Source organism: Triturus cristatus, chromosome 5_2 (assembly GCF_964204655.1).
Source record: "Triturus cristatus chromosome 5_2, aTriCri1.1, whole genome shotgun sequence".
Classification (NCBI taxonomy): Eukaryota; Metazoa; Chordata; class Amphibia; order Caudata; family Salamandridae; genus Triturus; species Triturus cristatus.
The window spans coordinates 355,718,593-355,732,293 of NC_140588.1; the positions used below are offsets into that span (position 1 = coordinate 355,718,593).

The window sequence follows — 13,701 nt, forward strand, 5'->3', positions numbered from 1 at the left end:
ATCCCTGTGTGCCATGCCAACCAAAACACTGCCTGTGGCATAGGTCATTCACCCCTTTAGCAGACCTTACAGCCCTAAGGCATGGTGCACTATGCCACAGATGAGGGCACAGTGGCATGAGCCCCGGGCCCCTACAGTACCTGTGTCATTCACAGGTATTGTAAGTGCAGTGAAGCCATTTTAGACAATGGGGTGGGAGTGTGGCACCCAGAACTCCACAGCTCCATGATAGCTTTAATGAAGACTGAGAAGTTTGCTATCAAACTTCTCAGCCCATTAAACCCACACTGATGCCAGTGTTGGATTGAGCATAAACTGCACACAGAGGGCATCTTAGACATGCCCCCTGAAAAATTACCTGTCTGAGTGGCTCCTCACCAGCTGCCCCCCTCAGACATGTTTATGAACCCCTGGGTCGAGAGCCTCCCGCTCTTGGAGTCCTGAGGCAAAGCACATCCAGGGCAGAGGTGCCAAACCTCCTCCCCTAGGAAGCGCAGGGTCCACTAAGGGGAAAATTCAAAGGCTTGCCTCGTTTGTTAGCCAACCCTGCCTTGTGCTGCTCCCAGCTGCTGGCCCCCACCGGTTCTAACCCCCACTTTGGGAGGGAGAATCAACAGGAAAACCAAGCTAGGAGGAGAGGTGTTTCCATTTTGCCAACTCCACCCTTCAGGTGACGAAGGCGAAACACAACTCTCAGTCCCCACCATCTTGAAGATGGGGGAACCCAGACAACCAGAGAGAGGTTTATGCTCCCCCACTGGAGGGTGGCATAACAGGTGGTGTACCCACCCCAAGGAAGGGACCCATTGGTCCTGACCTGTACCTCCTGAAACACCCCTAAATTTAGTACTTGGGGGGGACCCCAAACCATGCCTCCTCAGACAAGCAGGAAGTAGGACCGAAGAGCCAGCCTCACCCGACCTTGGCCTGCTCCAGCGGAATCCCAGCGTGTCCAGCAGCCCCCAGAACCCAGAGAACCTGCCCTGCTTTCCCTGCAAAGACACTGTCTCTCGTGAGCACTGGACTTGCTCAAGAACCAGACTCTGGCTCAGGCCGAATCTGCAAGTCTGCACACGATGCCCACAGCCCAAGATCGAGTAACCCAACTCCCCTAGGAGATCCTCCAAGCGAACCTGACCTGGGATCTGGTGACTGCTGACCTACCTCAAACTTCCAGAGGCGCCTGCAGCCTCTATCTGGAGGATCCCCGCGACGCGACCGGAGCTGGTAAGGAAACCCGACGCCTAAAGACACCCCTGCACCAGACGGCCCACGGCCTTGGGTGGCATGACCAACCGTGTCCAGGCATCCCCCTGCATCCCAACTTACCTCTCCAATGGGTGGTCGCCTCCAGGAAACCTCCAAGCCCGAACCTGCCTTCTTTGTTCCGACCAGAAATCTCCCATGAAAACAACAGGGCACCTGATGCCAAATTATTACCCTGCACCCGGCCGCCCTGTGCGGCTGTGGGTGCTCTTATGTGCTAACTCGGATTCCCGTTTGCCCTGAGCTTAACCCTAGGAGCTTTGCTCCCTCAACCCCGTGACTTGCCCAACACCTGAGGAACCTCCACTGGTTCCTGTGAGAAAGTGACATCTTTCTTGCATGGTATGCCCCCACATTTTGCTGAATTGCTGAATGTACTTTGACTGAGTGTGCCATGGACTCCTGCCAATCAGGTGCCCAGGGCCTATGTTCCTTCCCGAAAACGCAAATTGGCAAACCCTGGCTATGTGTCAGCCCCTGGTAAATGGTACCCTAGGTACCCAGGACCTTGTGACCAGGGAAGGCCTCTAAGGGCTGCAGCACTCATTGTGCCACCCTTAGAGGCCCTGTACCCTTACACACACACACTGCCCTTGCAGGCTGGGTGTCTGGGTACAAGACAAAACAAAGAGTCGACATAGCACACATCCCTGTGTGGCCATGCCCACCACCTACAGCTGGGTGCCCTATGCCAGTGGTGTGGGCACAGGAGCAGGAGCCCGGTGCCCCTACAGTACCCAGGTCCATTCCTGGGCACTGTAAGTGCAGTGCTGCCATTTAAGAATACATGGTGCTGAGAGCTCGTCAAACACGAACTCCACAGCACCATAATGGCAACACTGAAGACTGAGAAGTTTGGTATCAAACTTCTCAGCACATTAAACCCACACTGATGCCAGTGTGGGATTTAATGTACCAAGCACCCCAGAGGGCATCTTAGAGATACCCCCTAAAACCTAACCTGCAATCCATGTCTGTTCTGAGGCTGCCACACAGACATGTTGCTGGACCCCTGGGTAGGAGAGCCGCTGCTCTCCTGGGTCTGCAACAATGCACATCCTGGGCGAGGTGCTAAATCTCCTCCCCCAGGATGGGCAGGGGAAAGCTTCACAGGCATGCCGCCTGTGTGAGCTTCCCCAGGCCACTGCAACCCCCCACTCTGGCGGGAAGCTTGGCCGGAAACCCCAAGTAAGGACAGGGGATGTGCCAGCCTGCCAGCCCCACCCCTTAGGTGGGGGAGGCGAGGTGAAGCACATCTCCGGGCTCTCACCATCTTGAAGATGGGAAGCCCTGCCCAATCAGGACTAGGCTACTGCCCCCCTCCCACAGGAGAGAGGCAGGATAGAGGGTGTACCCACCCCAGGACAGGGACCCATTAGTCCCTGCCCTTCACCTACCTGTAACGCCCCTACATCTAGCATTTAGGGGCACCCTAAACCTTCCTTCCCCAGATTCCAGATTCCGAAATCCGAAGAAGAGCTAGAAGAAAGAAGACCTGCCCTGCAGCTGCTAAGAAGAGGAAGACACGAACTGCTTTGGCCCCAGCCCTACCGGCCTGTCGATCCTCGAACCTGCTCCTGCTCCAACCCGGCATCTCTTGTGGCCAGCAACCTCACAAACCCCGGAGGACCTGGCTACCTTTTGACTCTAAACCCCTGGGACTCCCATGAGTAGAGGCTCTACTCAAAATCTACTTCTAATCCCTGGCAGCAGCCCGGATCCACGAGCCCTTCACACTCTGCACCTGCCAAGCCTGGCCTGTGCCGGAGTGAACAAAGACCACGAGGACCACCCCACGGCGACTCTGACCCCGAGTCCGGCACCCAAGGACCTCCCTCGACACTCCTGAAGAAGCCTGCAGCCTCAGAACCAGGTGCCCCCACCCAACCGCGATCAACAGAGGGTAAGATTTCCCGACACCAAAAGGCACACCTGAACCCGGCGCCCCGCGGCTCCCTGTGCCCAATCCCGGGGTACCTACCTATCCTCCACCTACCCAACTTACCTCTCGAAGTGGTGGTGGCACCTGAAGAGTCTTTTTCTAAACCGGAGATTTCCCATTGAAATCAATTGAGTGCCCGAAGGCTCAAAAGCACCCTGCACCCAGCCGCCCGAGTGGCCCTGGCAGTGCAACCTCTACACCTAATACTTCCCCACTTGCCCTGAGTAAGTGACCAGGAGCCCAGCTCCCACAGCCGCGTGGCCTGCTAGTCAGCAGCCACCAACCAAGGCCCCCTACCTCTCCTAGGATAACATTGGGCCTAACTCTCTCTGCACCTGGCCACCCTTGTGCCGCTGAGGGTGAACCAACTGTACCTACCTGACCCTGGGAGGCCCCTGAGTCTATGCCCAGAACCTTAACTCTGCCAGTCGAGTACTTACCTTTAAACCGATAACTCAATTTTCTCCATAGGATAACATTGACTGGTTTTTCCTGAAGTGTGGACTTTTCAAAACTTAAAATATTCACAAAAAATCAGCCGAGTAACGAAAACGAAAATACTCACCTGCTATTAGGTGAGCTCCCAGTGCTGGATCTTGGTGGCAATACTTGCAACTGTACTTACCAGTAACCCAATTTTCTCCCATAGGAAATCATTGACTGTTTTTCTGTGAAATTTCTTCTAAGTGCCAATTTCTGCAAACTTTAAATATTCTTTAAAAATCATATAATTTCTGAAAACGTAATTACTTACCTGTTTTGGATAAAGGTCCCAGTACTGAGTCTAGGCACCCAGTACTGGATTACAAAAGTAACGAGAACATACTATACCTGCAACTTAAATGTTCTGCCATAGGGAATCATTGACTGTTTTCTATGAAATATTTTCTAAGTGTCAACTTTTAAAATAGCAAAATATTGTCTAAAAATCATCACGGTAATTAAGTCGACTTTTATCACTTGATTCCAAGTACTGACCCAGGACTGAATCTAGGATCCAGTCCTGGAAATCCAAAAGTAATCTGTTGCAAATAACTTGAAACTTCCATTGAACTCAATGCATTATTGTGTTTAAAATTGTGTTGCCTATTGCAACCACTTGTAACTTTCTACAAAAGTCAATTGCATATTGCAAAAGTATTTATATAAAGCATCTCATTCTGAGAAAGTATATTTTAATACCTATTATTGGTTCTAAAATAAAACAAGCACATATTTTTTATATATAAACCATTGGCCTAGAGTTCAGTTCTTGAGTGTGGGAGACCATTTGCTGACTGAGTGTGTACAACAAATGCTTTACACTGTCCTCTGATACTGCCTTACTGCTCGACCAAGCTACCACTTTAGAGAGTAAGGTTATATCTAACTTTAGCCTCTGCCAAACCTCTGGCGACTGTGGACTCTGTACACCCTGTTCCTATTTGGGAACAGTATATACAGAGCCACTTTCTCACATTGGTGGATCAGCGGTGGGATACAAACTTGCATTTGTTGGACTACTTGGTTACCATCTGATCACACGACAGAACTCTTAAAATTGCCTTTAGAAGTCCTTTCCAAAAATACTAAAAGTCTTGCTAGGGCCTTGCTTAAGTCCCATTAGAATTTTAGAAAAATAAGTCACTATAGTCAGGGTAGAGGATTAGAACTGTCAGGTTAGAATGACTCAAACAAACCCAGCTATTAGTGAAAATAATAACATGGACCTGGTGAAGGAGCTCGACCTCACACCTTACTTACACTTGACTTTCAAGGAATTGAGATCCCTATGCAAACTTAAAAATATACCAATGGGCCTGCATCCAACCAAACTAAGGCTCCAGGAGCTCTTGGCTGAGTATGCTAAGGACCACCCACCTGAACATGGCGATGGCCAGTCAGATGAGGAAAGGGAAGAAGAGGGTTGGATAATAACCCCCCCCCCCACACACACACACTATTCCCTAGGGAGGAGAGGGCCCCCATACCCTTCAATCCAATAATTAGCATCTGGGGACCTAGAGATCACACAGGTAACTCTGGTACCAGAGAGATCACTGGGGGACCCACCAGTGAAGAGGACAGCCTTTTAGAAAGGCTGGCCAAAAGATTAGAGCTAGAGTCCAGGCTCCTGGCTCTAGAAAAAGAAAGGAGAGAGATTGGTTTAGACTGTGGACTCTGTACACCCTGTTCCTATTTGGGAACAGTATATACAGAGCCACTTTCTCACAGTTCCCCATCCAGAAAAGATGCCAATACAAGTAATTCACACACGCCTAGAAATCCCTTCTGACCAAGGACCAGCATACATGATCCATCACTTGATCTTCCGCAGCCCCCAACAGACTGCGCTCTAGCCCCATAGGCTATCATTGGGCCTTAGCACTCTGCACTCGGCCTCCCTAGTGCCTCTGAGGGTGCTGTTTGAGTGCATCCTTGACCCTGGGGCAACTCTTGTTCTAACTCCAGAAACTCAACCCTAAAGACTAATTGCTTACCTTCAAACCGGTAACCACATTTTCCTCCATGGGATTGCATTGACTGTTTTCCTCTGAAAAAGTTCTAAGTGCTGAGTTTGTATGGAAACCTAAGCTACTGGGTTTTAATGACAACATACTTTACTTACCTTTGTCTAGGTAATGTCCCAGTGTGATATCTAGGCATACCACACTGAGTAGAAAAAGTAATCTAAAAAGTAATCACAAAGTAATTACAAGTATCAAGTATCTTTAAATGTTTTACAAACCTGTAACAGTCAATTTCATCCAGCTTTCATATTTTGATCGACCCGTTTTACTTACCTGTACCAAGTCCTGCATGGTTCTAAAAATAAAATGCAACTAAAGAAATATCTTTTTTATACAAACAATTGGTCTGAGTTCAGTCTTTTAATGTGTGACATCATTTATTGCCTGAGCGTGTATAATAGATGCTTAACACTACCCCCTGGAAAAGCCTAACTGCTTGCCCACAGTACCACAAATAGAGAGAAATGTATTATCTACTTTTACCTCTGTAATCCTTTGGAGATCCCCTGGACTCTGTGCACACTATACCTTACTTTGGTATAGTTAATACAGAGCAAGCTTCCTACATTTAGTTACTGTCATTGTATTGGAATTAATGTAGTAGTACCTTGAAGCACGTGATCTTAAGGTAATAATGCTTGATCTTGAGAGCACTTCAATTTTAAAATCTGAATGATGCCCTTTAATTCTACTTAGTTTCCAAACATTAATGCAGACCATGGGGGAGCAATGCGAATGAGAACTATAGCCGGAGGGATATTGAAGTGCGTTATAACATTTATTTGATTTAAATGTTTCTGCTTTCCTGCAAAACTTTACGAAGATGATAATCTGTAAAGCTGCCACTTAAGCTTTCATTCATATTTTCTCAAACCACTAATGTTTAGCTTTGGTGGGCAGTTTTACTTAACATTTTATCATAATCAGATAACAGATGCTGCTCTTTATTCCTCTTACTGCTTGTGTTTCAGTTGTATTGGTGTTTCAGATTACATTTCATTTACCCTCAAGTCATCAACTTTTATGTCCAAGGTATCAGTCATAGCATCATTACTCTCTCCCTCTTCCCTAATCTTCCGTTGACAGACACTTCTTTTCAAACCAAATATTTTATATTTATATTTGTTTTTATATCAATATATATATTTGTTTTATATTAGTGTGTTGGTAACTTGTGATAGTCCTACCTACTACACCACAACATACATCATAAGCAATTATCAGAAGCATCCCCCATACATATAACTTTCTGTCGGTCTTAACCATTTAGTTTTCATGTTGCAGTTTTACATCAATGGTATTGGCACCTGATTATTATTGTACTTGACTTTGATTATCAATAAGTTGTATGAGGTAGGTAGGTAGGTAGGTTTTGTTTTGGTTAAAAACAGATCATATAGTTATATTTCCTTGCTAATGTTACTATTTTTCTCTTTAAGTATGAACTTGCGGGAGGTATTGAAAAAGTATGGCAAGGATGTTGGTCTCCATATTAAGGCAGTTCGATCTTACAGCCAGCAACTTTTCCTGGCATTGAAACTACTTAAAAGATGCAATATCCTTCATGCTGATATTAAGCCAGACAATATCTTGGTAAGTATTGATTGTTGGTTGAATTAACTCAGAACTTCTATTGTTTTCTTTTAAAAACAATTTAGAACCAATTTAACAATTTTAGAAAAGCCAATCAAAATGATCAATTACCATTATATTTTGTTTACAATTAAATTCTAAAAACAATTGATCTGTTTTTACTGCATCCCCTTTCCTTTGATGAAAAGTAACCATGTGTTCGTTTAATTAGACCCATCCTTCCTGCCTCTTAAGCCTAAAACCCAATTTCAGTTCAGAGGAAGAAGCTCCTTCAATCAGGAAAATAGTGTTCTCGTCCTATACATTTGCATTTTAGTGTCTTCTCTTATGTTCTTACGATTACTTTAAAAGCTGCATTCTTTTATTATCTGTAATGATAATTGGAGCTCCTAAGATTAGTCACTTCATTGTTTTAATCCCACCACTGTATTGCGCTCTTTCTTTAGCTGTAGTAGCACAACTGTTGTTCTGCTTCGTAGGATTATCGCTGATAGTTGTGAACATAGAATAGTCTGGGCTGCGTTTGGGGACCATGGAACACTTCTTTGTAAACATTTTCTGATGTTGAAGGTAGCCACCTCAATGTTGAACAGTCAGATGACACCCTCCATAAGTCTGTCACAGACCAGTTTTAACAGCATCTTTTCTGCAGAAAAAACCATAGGGGCATAATTCCAATTATGCTTTTGAAACCACATTGCAAGATTTTAAGTAGAAATGCATCCTATAAAGAAAGATACCTGAAATCTCTGCTTTTCCTGCAGAGAATAATGAAGAGAAAGGTGTTTGTGAGGTGAAAAGTGCATTTGTGGCACTCAATATGCACTGTAGCTTTACGAGAGTCTGCAGCTTCCATTACCCAGCATGCACTGTACTGGCAGTTTGCCACAGTCCTAGTTCTTTTTTTTCTCGCTTGTATTGACAGCATCTCATAACTCTTCAGGGTGATAAACCCATCATTTTTCTGAGACTTTTTTTCAGTAGGAAATCTTTTCATACTTCACTTAAAGACACGAACATCTTCCCTAATTATTAATATTTTTTTAATCATCATCGGGAGTATTTTTTCTCTTAAAATACCTTCACTTTTATGAAGTGCTCCTCCTGTTGAAGGAAGAAGGCTGCCTCTGACCCACATGGACTATGTGGTCTGTCTACCTCAATCTAATTTTTTGACGAAAGGGGTATTTTTTTACAGAATGACAAAAAGAGCCTTTAGGGACAGGGAAAGTATGGGAAACTGGAGGATCTCAGAGTTGCAGAAGAAAGGAAGACACAGAAGGCAAAAGAGGGGGCTTCCGTCAACACTGCCTCCTAAACAAGTCATTGCTTCAACACAGTTAAAACAGACCTCAACAAATTCAATGTCACTGATGCCTAAATAACAGCATGCCATATCCAAGCACTCCAGGGCACCCTCGTCTCCATCAACATGGCACTACATCTCACCTCAGACAATGTGTCTATCGCCTTCAGTGCAGAGATCTTAGACATTGAGTCATTCAACTTTAACAATCCCATCTACTTCATTGGAAGAAGCAGTTGATCATGGCGATGAGCCAACTATTCCAAAGATACCAGTGCTCCTTATAGCAGAAGCTCCTTTGCAGGATCCTCTTCAGCCTTTGAATTTACCACCTCTCTGAAATCCTCAAGGAATTTACACACACAGCTCCTTTGTTTCCGCAAGGAGCCTCACTCTCATTTGTTCCTAGACCAACATACCTGGTTATTCCTTCCCCATGATCTCCTGACCGGCGTAAATGAAAGAGAAAAACTCCAACATCTAAGTTCATCTCACTATGACACAGATACCTCATATTCACCAACATCGCCCCAGCTTCTCTTCGTCTATCTCCAGTAGATGATGTCTTAACTTTTCAAGTTATACTGATCAGAGGCGCAGCTAAATTAAACATACAAATAGAAGTTCCAAATACAATAGTTTCTTTCATCATGGAGGCCTTGCAGCTGTGGGCTTCTCCACGATCTGTGCTGCCCCTAGTTCCAGGATTTGCAGACCTAGCAGGGGCTTGCTGTAACTAACCTAAGGTGTTCTTTTGTGGTAACTTGGTCGAGCAGCCTTTTTTTTTTTTATTTCTTTTTATTTGCATTTTCAACAACATTACAAACATAATACACTGCAGAATGTATAGGATCCAGTATCGACGAGACAGTTACCTCCATACACAATGATGTCCATATTGCCGATAGGTATCCACACAATAGTGCTAGAGCAAGAATCAAGAGCAGAGTCTCTCCTCGTCCCAGCCCCCAATACACCCCCAACATCTCCCACATCTTCAGTGTCAACCACTGCAACCCACCATCAACCTCGACATCCGTCTCCCCCCAGCCATCCGACATGAGGGTCAGTGCACTACAACGTATTGAGCGGTGTGTGAGTTAACCATTGTGAGAAAGGGTCCCATATGTCCCGCGGGCGCGTGCGTGGTGGCAGGAGCTCCCAGAATAAGGTGAGTTGTGTCTGACAGTATACTACACTCTTAAGCCACTCCCTAATAGTAGGCGTTGTGGTAGCCCCCCAATGTATCGCAACCTGGCGCTTAGCAAGTAGAAGGAGCATGGCCGGCAGTCGGCGATGTTTAGGCTTAACCATATGCAGGATCCCCAGCAGCGCAGCCTGAGGGGTACATGGGATCTGAAGCCCCGTAATGACGCACACTAGACGCATCACCTCTGCCCAAAAGGAGGCGATCATGGGACACTCCCACGCCATATGCAAGAAGTCAGCGCCACGCGCAGTGCACTTCCAACAATTGTCCGTGTCTCTTAAGCCTATACGATGAAGTCTGCATGGGGTGCGATATATCATATGTATGTACTTGAAATGGATAAGCCGGAGTCTGTAGTTAGGGGATAGTGTCTCAAGCATTCTGCAGCATAGGTCCCAGTGGGCGTCAACAATGTCAACTCCCAATGCAGCGCTCCACAAATCGCGCGCCACTGGGGTCACCACTGGATGATCGCTTTGCATGCGCCCATATAGACGGGAAATTAGCTTGCGCCCCGATTCCACCTTCAGGACATTCTCCAGAGCCATCAGACTCGGCGGCGGCTCCGGGAATGCAGGAAACAGTGCCCGACATGTGTGGCGAAGCTGGTAATGAAGCAGGGTGTCAAGCGCCGTCGGGGTCTCCGCAGCGCACATCTGTTCCAACGTGATGAAGACACCATCAGGGAAGACGTCCCCCGCCGTATGGAGACCCCGCGACGCTGCGCGTTCTCCCGTTTTCATGCTCTGCAGCGGGGGCCACATTGGGTTCCCGCGCAGGGGGATTGCCGAAGTATAAAGGAGGTCCAGCTTAGCCCGGCGGCGTAGTCCGTCCCAGGCCCACTGAAGCGCACGCACCGTATCGATTTCATTCCGCCTACTCTTGTGTGGCGCATATAGGGCAGTGCGGAGCGGTACCGGGGCAACCACGTCCGCCTCTATCGCCACATGCGGTTGATAAGGCGTGGGGTGCACCCAATAGTGTAGGAACTGCGCCTGCGCACAATACGCATACAGCGTAAAGTCTGGTGCCGCCATACCTCCCTGTCTTTGTGGGAGAGTAAGCGTCTCCCAGGCTACCCTCGGCTGTTTACCCCCCCACGCCAGTTCGATCATGAGCGAGCGTATCTTATTCAAGAAGTGTTTAGTCAAGGGGAGAGGGATATTAACAAATAGGTAGAGGAGCTTGGGCAGTATAATCATTTTGGCCACAGCTATCCTGCCCGCCAGGGACAGGGACAGGGGCAGGTGTTTCCACCGGCCTACCCTTTCCTCTATCCACTGCACGGCCCTCCCATAATTCTCCGTCCACAATGCCTGCATGTCTGTGCTAACCCATACCCCCAGGTATCGCACCGGCCCGGTCGCCCACTCCAGCGGGCAATCAGGCGTGAAGCGGGGTGTCGCCTCCGTCAAAGGCAGGATGACCGACTTCTCCCAATTAATAGTCACTCCCGAAAGCAGACCATACCGTATCAATTCACTCGTCATAGGGGAGAGGTTAACTTGTGGGTCACTTACATAAAGGGTAATATCATCCGCGTACATTGAAATGGTCAACGCACGGGATGAAAATCCAATGCCCCTGTTCGCATGATGTTGCCTGATCCGGGCTGCCAAGGGCTCGGTGGCAATCGCGAATAGTAGGGGTGACAGAGGGCAACCCTGTCTCGTGCCTCTTCCGATATCAAAGGGCTCGGAGACAAGCCCGTTCACCCTCACACGGGCAGTTATGTTAGTATAGAGCAGGCGAATATAGCGGATAAACGCTTCACTTACTCCCATTCGCTGCAACAATGGGAACAGAAAAGCCCATTCCAGGGAATCGAACGCTTTCGTGGCGTCCAATAGCACCACTGCGGCCTTGACGTGAGGGGCCAAGTAGTGTAGCACTCCAAACAGGGTCCGTAAGTTGTGGGTCGTGGACCGGCCCGGCACGAACCCCGATTGATCTGGGCGGATCATGAGTGGCAACACCGGTTGAAGTCGCAAAGCGAGCATTTTCGCGAATATTTGTGCGTCAGTATTTATTAGGGACAGCGGTCGATACGAGTCACAGTTCTGGGCATCCTTATCAGGTTTTAAGAGTGCAATAATGAGGGCCTCTCTCATCGACGCGGGGAGTACCCCAGATTCAACCGCCTCAGCGTATACAGTCAGCAGCCGGGGGGCGAGGAGGTCAGCGTATTCCTTGTAAAAATGCGCTGGGAGACCGTCCGGCCCGGGCGCCTTGCCAGGGGCCAAGGACCCCAATGCCTCCTTCACATCTTCAATTTCAAAGGGGCGATCGAAATATCCTTTTTGGTGCGCATTAAACCAGATTAGCTGAACCGTGTCTAGGTAATCAGAAATGTCTGCCATGGCAGGCCCACCCCGGGAGCGGTATAGCTGTTTATAGAAGGACCGAAACGTATCCAGTATCTCCAGAGGGGAGTACACGGTGTCGCCCCGCGCCGTTTCTATAGAAGGAATGTAAGAGGAGCCCTTCTGTGAGCGCAGCAACCGGGCCAGTGTTCTGCCCGGGCGATCCCCCTCGCCGTATCTGCGCGCCGTTGCGTGTTTATGTAAAAATTTAAGCTCCCTGTCTGCCTCTGTTTGGTATTCCGTTAGTGTGGCGCGTGTTTCCGCTAGAGTGGTCGTTGAGGGGTCTGAGCTATATTGTACCTCTAGAGTATGTAAGCGGTCCTCCAGTCTCTGGAGTGTATTTCTGATGTCCTTCAGCACTCTAGCCTGTCCCGCAATGCAATGGCCCCGGATGACCACCTTGAATGCATCCCATAGGGTGCCCACCGACGCCACCGAGTTCGTGTTGAGTTCAAAGTAATCGATTATATGTTGGTGCACCTCCTCGCGGAACACCGGATCCAGCAGGGCCTGCGCAGGCAGCTGCCACGTGAATGGGGTGATGTATGGTTTGGGGACCCTTAGCACCAGTTCAACCGGTCAGTGGTCCGATAGGGTGCGCGCTCTGTGCTGAACTTCAGACGTCCAGGCTTGGATATGTGGGGTTAGGAGCCAAAAATCTAATCTAGACCACGCCTTCCTGTGTGGGGTGAAGCATGTGCCCTCTCGCCCGCCGGGGTGCAGGATCCTCCACGAGTCCAACAGGTTATATTCTTCCATTAGACCTCGAAGAAGGTCCGCTGTGTGCGGATGATGCGTGCGCGCTGCTCCCTCCCTGTCGTTTTCCAGCGAGAGTACAGCATTGAAATCCCCTCCCCATATGTACTCCCCCGCACCAAGGGATTGCGCCTTTAGCCAGACAGTCCGAAAGAAACCCGGGTCATCTGTGTTGGGACCGTAAGTGTTAATTAGGATTATCTGCTTATGGAACAGTTTCCCCAGTATTATTAAATATCTGCCCTCCGAGTCGGCATTCACTTTAAATGTTTGCCAGGGCAAGCCTTTGCGTATTAAGATGGCCACCCCCCGGGAATAGCTGGAGCATCCAGACGTGTGTACCTCACCCCACCTAGCATTTCGCAATCGTTCTCCCGCTTTCTGCAACAGGTGGGTCTCCTGTAGAAGACAGATGTCGATTTGGTTTCTGGCCAAGTGCGCGTGTGTCAACCTAATCTTGCGATGGTCATTAAGACCTCGTATATTCCAAGTCAGACAGCGTAACTCGGTCAATGAAGCAGTGGGTAATATGCCCTGCGCAGCAGTATGCCTATCCGCGGGGTTAGGGGCAGGGCGAACAGCAAAATATCCAGCGTAACAGCCCCAGCACATAGCAGGAAAGTGTGGACGTGTAGGGGCAATACCGTGTCGTCTTTCAAAAGTATATTACATTTCCGCAGGTCAATAACATCAAACAAAACAGTCCCTCCCTCCCTACGTCCCACTCCAACCCTGTGTCCCTCCCAATTCTAACC

General features: G+C 48.2%; 1 protein-coding gene across 16 annotated transcripts in view; it reads left to right on the top strand.

The window, feature by feature from the left end:
* The window catches only part of PRP4K (pre-mRNA processing factor kinase PRP4K), a 632,535-nt gene that overhangs the window by 398,613 nt on the left and 220,221 nt on the right, over nt 1-13,701 (top strand). For all 16 annotated transcript variants that reach the window (XR_014962111.1, XR_014962103.1, XR_014962108.1 and 13 more), the window contains exon 11: nt 7,158-7,311. Coding sequence is in view for 1 of the 16 variants with exons in the window: in XM_085607184.1 (XP_085463310.1) it covers nt 7,158-7,311 (154 nt within the window). In the remaining 15 variants the exon portion in view is untranslated. The remainder of the gene's footprint in view (nt 1-7,157; nt 7,312-13,701) is intronic.